Here is a 9,991-nt window from a genome sequence, read left to right on the forward strand (position 1 = left end):
TCGAAGACGGGCTGCGGGGCGGGCTTCATCCTCGGCCCTAAAAAAAAAAAATTAACCCATCAAACATATTTTCATTTATATATTTACAAAAGGTTTTATAAACGTTTTAAAAAAAACTATTAAACCTTTTATATATATATATATATATATGTATTCAAAATTATAAAAAATTTATAAATATAGAAAAATGTTGTTAAAAATTTATAAATGAAGAAAAATGTTGTTAAATATTTATATTTTAAAAAAAAAATGTTGTTAAATATTTATTAGTGGAAACTTAAAAAAAATATTAAAATTTTAAAATTTACTATACATGATTTACATATATATATATGTATACAAAATTATAAAAAATTTATAAATATAGAAAAATGTTGTTAAAATTTATAAATGAAGAAAAATGGTGTTAAATATTTATATTTTTTTCAAAAAAACGTTTTTAAAAATCAAAAAACGTTTTTAAAATCAAAAAACGTTTTTAAAAATAAAAAACGTTTTTAAAAATCAAAAAACGTTTTAAAAATCAAAAAACGTTTTTAAAAATCAAAAAACGTTTTTAAAAAAAAAAAAAACGTTTTAAAAAATCAAAAAACGTTTTTAAAAATCAAAAAATGTTCCAAAAAAAACTAAAACAACAATCCTAACTTATATATCCTAAACTATCCATTCAATCCTAAAATGTTCAATCAAACAACCTAAAATCCGAGATCAACTTCCAAAACCCTAAACAATTGAAAAAAAAAAGGTTTGGGATGATTCTTACATGATTTGGGGTTTGGGGAAGAGATAGGAGGGTGAGGAGAGGATTCGCCGGTGAAGAGAGGCCGGAATCGCCGGAGAGTCGCCGAAATCGCCGAAATCGCCGGAGAGTTTTGAGAGAGAGAGAGGCCGCGGAGATAACGAAGAAGAAAGGAGAAGGGTTTTTATTTCCGTGGATTCCGACGGACACGGGTTCGTCGGTATTCCGTCGGTATATTTAAAATATACCAAATGCCGATTCGCGAAAATTTTCAAGCGGTTTGGTTCTCCCGGGCTAATTGAAATTCCGACGGAACGTGTCCGTCAGTATTTTCCGACGGACACATTCCGTCGGTATTTTCCGACGGAATTCCGACGACTTAGTGTTTAGGGTGTTCTTTTCAAGTTTCTAAATGCAAAATCCAAACCTTTGATAATATATATAGTATTTGCATAAAGATTTAACAATAAAAATGTTTTATAACACGATTTTACACAACAATATTTTTGTAGTGTAAGCTTATATAAATATGATTGTATAAGTACATAATGTTAAGATGAGATGTTATGAAAACAATGATATGCATACATAAATATTTTAATGAGTTGTTATATTTGAACGGTTGCGATCTAATACTATACTAAACACTTATTATGTGTTATTTTCATAGTTTTGGCATCTAAATTTATAGATTTTTATGATTGAAACTTTATAGAAAAACATGTCGTCGGTATTTCGTCGGAAAATACCGACGACATTCCGACGAACTTGTCGAGTTCGTCGGAATGTCGTCGGTATTTTCCGACGAAATACCGACGACCTTTCCAATTTTCAATGAAACCCGTTGTCGTCGCTATGTCGTCGGTATATTGCGAGGGATTTCCGACGGACCATTAAAAAAAAAAAAAAAAAAAAAACTAATCAGAATCTTCTGAATCTTCATCAAACTCCCCAACCTCGGCTTCCGGCTCTGAATGTACGACAGCATCATGTCCAAACACAGTCAAATTCTCAACGAGTTGAACATTTTCCAAATCTTCAACTGCCTGGGCGTTGCTGGTAGACTCTGGTTGCAATGGTTCATCATCATCAGAAGTTCCATCCACTCGTCCTCTTGGGTTGATTTGCGTTACAGTAACCCATGGATCGTCTCTGTACGTCACCCGAGGGTAACTGATGTAGCACACCTATACATATCAATTATACAAAGTATTAGTTCAATATATAACATTAATTAATTATATTGGTAAAAAATTATGAATATATTGACATACCTGATCAGCTTGCGAACCAAGAATGAAGGGATCATAATATTGAAGTTTCCGCCGCGAATGAACTGATGTAACACCAAACGCATCAATCTTCACTCCTCTATCTGGGGTGGTGTCATACCAATCACAATAGAATACTACACAACGCAATCCAACCATTCCAGGAAATTGGATTTCCAATATTTCTTTTATGTTGCCGTAGTAGACATCGTCACCAGAAGAAGATGAAACACCAGCATCATATGTTGTCTTAGAATGACCTTTCCTTGTGAATGCATATCCTCGCGTACAAAATTTAGGATATGATTTGACCACATAGTTTGGTCCCTGCACAAATTCGCGTACCCAATCATCGAACACAAGACCTCTGGCCAAACCATCATTCACCTATAAAAAAAAACATATATGATTGCAAAATTAATTAGTTTATATATATTAAATTTAAACTAATCATTTGCATAGGGTAATAGGATATATGACTCACATAACTACGAAGCCACGCAGCAAATCCGTTATCTCTAAGTTGTCGAAGCTCATCTTCTGTTGCATGCCTGTGAGTCATACGCAACTCCGCCATATATACACTATATACAAAAATATTATCAATATGAAATAAATTTATTGAATATTAATCTAACAATAAATGAATAAATATTTTTACCTCTCATATTGTAGAACATCTTCACAGTTGGTGAGCAAATATGTTTGCAAATGAGCGTTCTCAGTGTCCGTAAGTCTCCGCTTCGTGAATTTTCCACTAAGTCGTCCTATTTCCTTGAACATGCTTGGGACAGTAACATGATATGTTGCTCTCTCCCCTCTATCATCATGCCGAGCAGGTCTTCGGTGTTTTGTTTGCACTTCTGGTGGAAAATAATTTTCAGCAAAGATTGCAGTTTCTTCATTGATCACCTGTGCCACTATAGATCCTTCCACCCTGCTTTGATTTTTGACCATCTTCTTCAGATGATGCATATAACGCTCAAAAATATACATCCATCTGTACTGCACAGGACCACCAAGTTCCAATTCTCTTGCGAGATGAATAGCAAGATGTTCCATTACATCAAAGAATGATGGAGGAAATATCTTCTCAAGGTTGCACATGCTGACTGGTGCGTTTGTCTTCAAATTATTAATACCCTCTTCAGTCAATACTCTGCTGCATAAGTCACGGAAAAAAACACTAATCCCTGCAATTGCTTCATGAACATTACGTGGCAATAATGCTGAAAAGGCAAACGGAAGGAGGCGCTGCATAATTACATGACAATCATGACTCTTCAAGCCAGTAAACTTTCCTTCGCTTCTATCAACGCAGTTCCCCAAATTTGATGCATATCCGTCAGGAAATTTCACTTTCTCTGTAATCCAATCAAAGAACTCTTCTTTTCTAGCACCATCTAGCCGATAAATGGGAAAAGGGGCCGTACCGTTCTCATCAACGTGAAGTTCAGAACGATCACAAATATCGACTAAATCCAACCTTGACTTCAAATTATCCTTCGTTTTACCTTGGATGTTAAGGACTGTGTTCATCAGATTATCGAAGAAGTTCTTCTCAATATGCATGACATCTAAATTATGCCGCAATAGATGACTCTCCCAATATGGTAGATCCCAGAAAATACTCTTTTTGTGCCAGTTATGTAGCTCTCCAACCGCATTGACTCGAATGTTTTCATGTCCACCTACATCTGGCGTCCTTTCTGCATCAAAATACCTAAACTGCTTCAACAAATCTTTCCCACTAACTTCCTCAGGTGGACCATCAAACACCTGCTTGTTCTTCGTAAACGAAGTCTTACTCCTGCGGTATGGATGATCAGGTGGTAGAAATCGTCTGTGACAGTCAAACCAACACGTTTTCCTTCCGTTCTTTAGTTGGAAAGCATCTGTGTCATCTTGACAATATGGACATGATAGCTTCCCATGTGTTGTCCATCCAGATAACATACCATATGCTGGAAAGTCACTTATTGTCCACATAAGTACTGCCCGCATCTGAAAGTTTTCTTTGCGCGAAACATCGTATGTCTCAAAACCATGCGCCCATAGTTGTTGCAACTCATATATTAGTGGTTGAAGAAACACATCTAGTGATCTTTTAGGATGATCTGGCCCGGGGACTAGAATTGAGAGAAACAAAAACTCTCGTCGCATGCACAAGCTCGGCCGTAAGTTGTACGGTGTCACAATAACTGGCCATAGAGAATACTGCCTTCCATGCTTTCCAAATGGGCTGAAACCATCAGTAGATAATCCAAGATAAACATTTCTTCTCTCTTCCGCAAATTCTGGATATGTTGACTGGAAATGTTTCCAAGCCTTTGCATCTGAAGGATGTCTAATCTCACCATTTGTGGAATGCTCTGCATGCCATCTCATTGCTTTTGCTGTGCGCTCACACTGATACAACCTCTTCAATCTTTCCGTCAAAGGCAAATACCACATTCTTTTGAATGGGATCGGAACTCTTCCCCTCGTCTCCTGATAACGAGGTTTCCCACAAAATTTGCATACATTCCGTGTCTCATCCGCTCTCCAGTAGATCATGCAGTTGTCAATACATACATCTATCACTTCATACGGTAGTTGAAGACCTGCAACAAGTTTCTGAACCTCGTAGTATGAACCCGGTGCAAGGTTATCCTCAGGTAGAATACCTTTGACAAAATCAGTAATCGCATCCATACATTCTTCAGCCAAATTATAGTCTGTCTTAATACCCATTAATCTAGTTGCAGATGATAAGACTGAATGACCATCTCTACAATTTTGATACAAAGGTTGTTTTCCTGCATCCAACATGTCAAAAAATCTCCTAGACTCGGGGTTTGGTTCTTCCCCTCTATAATGATCATGTACCATCTGCTCAGTACCTACACCATAATCTATATCCGTTCTAGATTCTTCTAACCTAATATCAGGCTGAGGTTCACTAACAGGCTGAGGTTCGCTAGTACTACCATATTCATAACCAGTTTCCCCATGAAGGTACCAAACTTTATAATTACGTGAAAACCCTTTCATATACAAATGAGTCCAAACATCAAATTCTTTTATAACCTTATTATTATTGCAAGAAGAGCAGGGACATCTTAACATACCACTTTTTGCATCCGGTTGCTGTTGAACAAGCCTCATGAATTCTCCAATCCCTTGAACGTATTCTTCCGTAAGCAAATTGGTGTTCGGATCCAAATGAGGTTTATCCATCCACGAACGATAATAAACTTCTGAAGACATGATTTTCACGGAATTGTTATGACTAAAGAGAATGAAGAGAGAATGAAGTGTGAATGAGTTGAATGAGGAGGGGTTGTATTTATAGGAAATTGCTTACGGACCTCCGACGACTTTCCGACGAAATTCCGACGGATGTAAAGAAGTCCGTCGGAATTCCGTCGGAATTGTCCAATCCCAAACGGCTATACAACGGTCATATGTATTTGTCGGCAACGGTCACATGGTTCGTCGGAATTCCGTCGGAATATACCGATGGAATTCCGACGACTTTGCTATTAATCGGAATGTCGTCGGAATTTCGTCGGAATATACCGACGAACTTCCGACGACTACAACGGTTACATTTTTTATCGGAATGTCGTCGAAAAGTCGTCGGAAAATTCCGACGAACCGTATGTCGTCGGAATTCCGTCGGAAATGGCCGACGGAATTCCGACGACTTAATTTTTTTGGATTTGGTCGGAAATTTGTCAGTATTCCGTCGCAAATTTCCGACGACCTTGGTGTCCGTCGGAAGATCCGTCGGAATTCGGTGTGTTTTCTTGTAGTGATAAACCTCTCCGGGACAAACTCTTCTGGATCTTTCCAGTGTTTAGGATCCCTACCTATCGACCAAGCATTCACCACTAGAATGGTTTTTGGTGGAATGTCATAGCCTTGAATCTTGATTTGACTCATTGTTTCTCTGGGGAGTAATAGAGGAACTGGTGGGTGTAGTCTTAAGCTTTCTTGCACCACAAGCTTCAAGTATTGAAGCTTATCAAGATCCTCTTCAGTGATTCTCTCCTTGTGTTTGATTCCAATGCAACTATGGATCTCATCTTGTACCTTTTTCATCACTCTAGGGTTTCTAACGAGCTCTGCCATCGTCCAAATCATGGTGATGGAGCTTGTGTCTACTCCAGCAAGATATATGCCCTATCAACAAAACAACATTAGATTATGTAAGTAAGGATATGAAGTAAAGAGATTTGTTTGCTTACTTGGATGATTCCTTTGAGATGATCAATGGTGAGCTTGAAAGATTCATTTTCTTCTTGTTTCGGTATCATTTCTAAGAGGTAGTCGATGAAATCAGGACGATCTTGTGTGAAGTTCTTGGATTGATGATCATCTATTATATGATTTAGAAAAGTATCAACCTCCGTGAAAACATCATGAAGTCTCTTACGTTGCCCTGATACAAAGTCCATGAACCATCCAAGACCAGCAGTGGGGAACATATCAGTTAAATTGAAAGACATGTTACTGTGAGCTTCAAGCATCAGTTCTTCGATCCCTTCCTTATCGATATGCTTGTTCTCCAAGAAACTCTGCCCCAAGGCAGATCTGAAGACGATACTAGCAGTTAAGCAAAAAAGGGTTTTGCTCAAATCCACAGGGGATTGCTTCAAAGCCAATTCTCTCAGTTGCTTGACCATCAAGTCACACTCTTCCTCTCTAACGTACCTGAAAGATCGAACCTTTGTCACGCTGAAAAACTCACGAACCGCGAGCTTACGCAGCTCTCTCCATGCCTCACCGTATTCCCCAAAGCCGATGTCATTACCGTTACGCGAGAAAACGGTTGAGGCCATAGTGACGGGTCTTGTACAACACTCAGTGTCATGGGTTTTAAGAACTTCTTCAGCTGCTTCACTCGATGAGATCACGACCATTCTAAGAACCCCTAGACGGAGTAGTATCAAAGGTCCATGTTTCTTCAAGAGATGATGAAGACATCTGTGAAACAACCCTCGAAGCTGGTGTAGGTTTCCGATGATAGGAAGCTGTGGTGGGCTTGGAGGAAGATTTTGTTTCGAGGATTTGATATCCTTCACGAATATTAACGAGAAAAGAGCGGGGAGAAGAAGAAACAAAAAGAAACACAAAATAATCGACATTGTTTTCGTTTTTTGTGTGTTTCTGTTGTTCGGTAATTATAAAAACAGAGCATTGCGACATTTTAAATAAGCAGATAGTTAAAAGCGACTTGACCGGCAAGATAAGACACAGTACAGACATATCACATATGAAGTTAACATGTCCTTTACGTTTGTGAAGATAAGCTTTGAGAGGTAAAGAGGCGTTCCGTTTAAACACTGGAACTAACCAAGTGCTAGTGGTCTAGTGGTTCTCATTGGAAGAGAAGTCGGAATTGTATATCTAATCATTTTCATTTGATAAGATAAATTATTTAGATCCATGAAAAAATCTGGTGAGTGAAGTGTGAACTAATCAACGGCTACACTGACTTTGGCAGAATTAGTCTGGTGTTGAAAGTATGGACCATCCAGTGATTAAAAAATGGTGTAAAATATATGAACCTAAGCCAATCGACATTTCAAAACTCGAGCACTTATTATCTTGAACCCTTTAAATTAAGGGTCTGACTGGTTCAACCGCAGCGGTTGCGGTTGCGGCTGCGGGAGTTTGCGGATGCGGATGGTTGCGGTTTCTAGCGGTTTTAAGAGATTTATACGACTGGTTCTGCGGTTAGAAATTGGTGCGTTTGCGGAATACTTATGACTGGTTAACTACCAAACGCAACAGCGGTTAAATAATAAATTAATAATATTTATATTTTATATCATTATAAAATATCAAAAATAATAATATTATAATAAATATAAAATTTATATTTAGAAAGTTATAGTTTAAACTTTTTAAAAATTATAGAAAATATTTTCATTTTAAAGTTTTATAATATTAATTAAAATATAATAGATATATTTTAGTATTTTTATAATTCTAATTTAAATTTTTTATTGAATATTTTTATTTTTGTATTTAAATTGTTTTAGAAAAAAAAAAAAATTTATCCTTCCGCAACCGTCCGCAACCGTAAACGCTAACTGGAACCAGCTTTTGAATTTATGAGGTTTAGAGCGATTTGGAGCGGTTTGGAGCGGTTTGAGCGATTGTTGCAAAACGCCAACAACCGCTACCAACCGTAAAAGCTGCGTTTGCGGGTGGTAGCGGGAAAGCCAGTCATACCCTAATTAGGTCAACACAAATCATTATTCCTAAAATCAAGTTCAAAGAATAAAAAATATTTGATTTTTTTATAAGAATATGATTTTTTACAAGAATTGATTATAAAATACGCTTGATCATTTGTAACTATATCTACTCTATTAAAATAGAGTCCTAAATTTATCTACTATTGAAGTTGTTATTTATGTTTTGGACTGTTTCAAGTTTGTTAGTATATTACTTAATTTATGGATCATATCAAGTTAGTTACAATATATTTATATTAAACGCTACTGCTACATTAAAATCGGACAACTTAGATTAAACCAATAATCTACTCTATTCTAAGTAAACCAAACGAATTATGTTCCACTAAAATTAAAGTAGACCGATTGTATATACAATTATATTAGTAATACAATAACTCTTATTTGGACCTCTTTTACCATAGATGAAACTTTGTTCTAAGTTGATTTATACCTTTCTCTTACCCACATCATATATTTTATACATCATTCTGAAAATATACTGAATGTAACGTTAAAAAATACTTATGTGTTTGGTTGCAGAATGTAAAATGAATTTGAAAAGTATTTAATTATAAAGTTACTCGATAAAAAATTCATATGTATTTAATACATATATGTTTCATATTATCGGGTAAAAAAATTCTTCTAATCGGAACCGAAAAAAATCGACCCGAATAGATCCGGATCCAAAAAGAACCGATTCAAATAAATACGGACCGGAAATAATTGAGTGAAATTTTACAAGTATATATTGGGACCAAGTGTATAGGACTCAAAAGGTTAAGACAACTCAAAAGATTAAGGCATGAAGAACTCGAACCCGAACCCGAAAAGAACAGGTCCGAACCCAAAAGAAACTGGTCCGAACGCGATCCAAAGACCCGAACACCCATACCTATTTAGGAAGATGTGATTTTCAGTATATACTTTGAAGTTCATAAATACAGAGAATTCAAACTGGCATAATTTTATGAAATCATGGGCCTTAATTCAACACTTCAAAATTATTTTAGGTTTTTTTTGTTTTAATTAGAGAGATAGGTAATTATGTATATTATATTTTTGACTTTAAATAGAGCAACAAAAAGGTGCACAAGGAAATTGAAAATTAACATCATAAATTATTTGGCACAACTATAATCATTTTAAACTCTATATTTTAGACTAAAAATTATACACATCAAATATTGACTATATTACATAATTATATGTACATTATATATGTTGGTATTAAACATATGAAAATTCAAAATATATAAATATATAAAATATAATTAATCTAAAACTTATTACAAAACTTTTATGCAAAGCTTATAATATAATTGCATTATTTGTGGCACAGCTAAAAAAAATTATACCGCCAAAAAATGTATTGAACAAAAATAAAAACAAGTAAAATAAATAATTTACACAAAATTGTGAAAAACCTTATAGTATAAAACTTATGAATTCTGTGTGTTCAAATCAATTTAATAAATTTGTTCAAATCAATTTTTATAAATTTAAACAAAATTTATCAATTTAGTCGATAAAAATAATTTTACATTTGAAAACACGAATCAAAATAATTAATAAATATCCGCCCGACTGGGCGGGTTCTAATCTAGTTTTTGTTAAAAAGCATTCCCTTAAATATATATATTTTTAATTTTTTTTTATTTTTAGATATAAAATAAGAATAATTTTTAGAAATATAAATGAATTGAAATAAATATTTTAAAATATTATAATATAAGTAAATATAAAGA

At 35.1% G+C, this 9,991-nt stretch overlaps 1 protein-coding gene across 1 annotated transcript; it reads right to left on the bottom strand.

The window, feature by feature from the left end:
- Positions 1 to 3,802: 3,802 nt before the first annotated feature.
- LOC106378679 (cytochrome P450 71B4-like) lies at positions 3,803 to 7,209 on the bottom strand. Its single transcript, XM_013818773.3, has 2 exons — positions 6,243 to 7,209; positions 3,803 to 6,177 (listed from the first exon to the last, which is right to left on the bottom strand). Exons 1-2 carry the CDS (start codon positions 7,140 to 7,142, stop codon positions 5,476 to 5,478), a joined length of 1,602 nt encoding a protein of 533 aa, XP_013674227.2. The 5' UTR covers positions 7,143 to 7,209; the 3' UTR covers positions 3,803 to 5,475.
- Between the last annotated feature and the right edge of the window lie 2,782 nt (positions 7,210 to 9,991).

The sequence above is a fragment of the Brassica napus genome, chromosome C2 (genome assembly GCF_020379485.1).
Source record: "Brassica napus cultivar Da-Ae chromosome C2, Da-Ae, whole genome shotgun sequence".
In the NCBI taxonomy this organism is placed as follows: Eukaryota; Viridiplantae; Streptophyta; class Magnoliopsida; order Brassicales; family Brassicaceae; genus Brassica; species Brassica napus.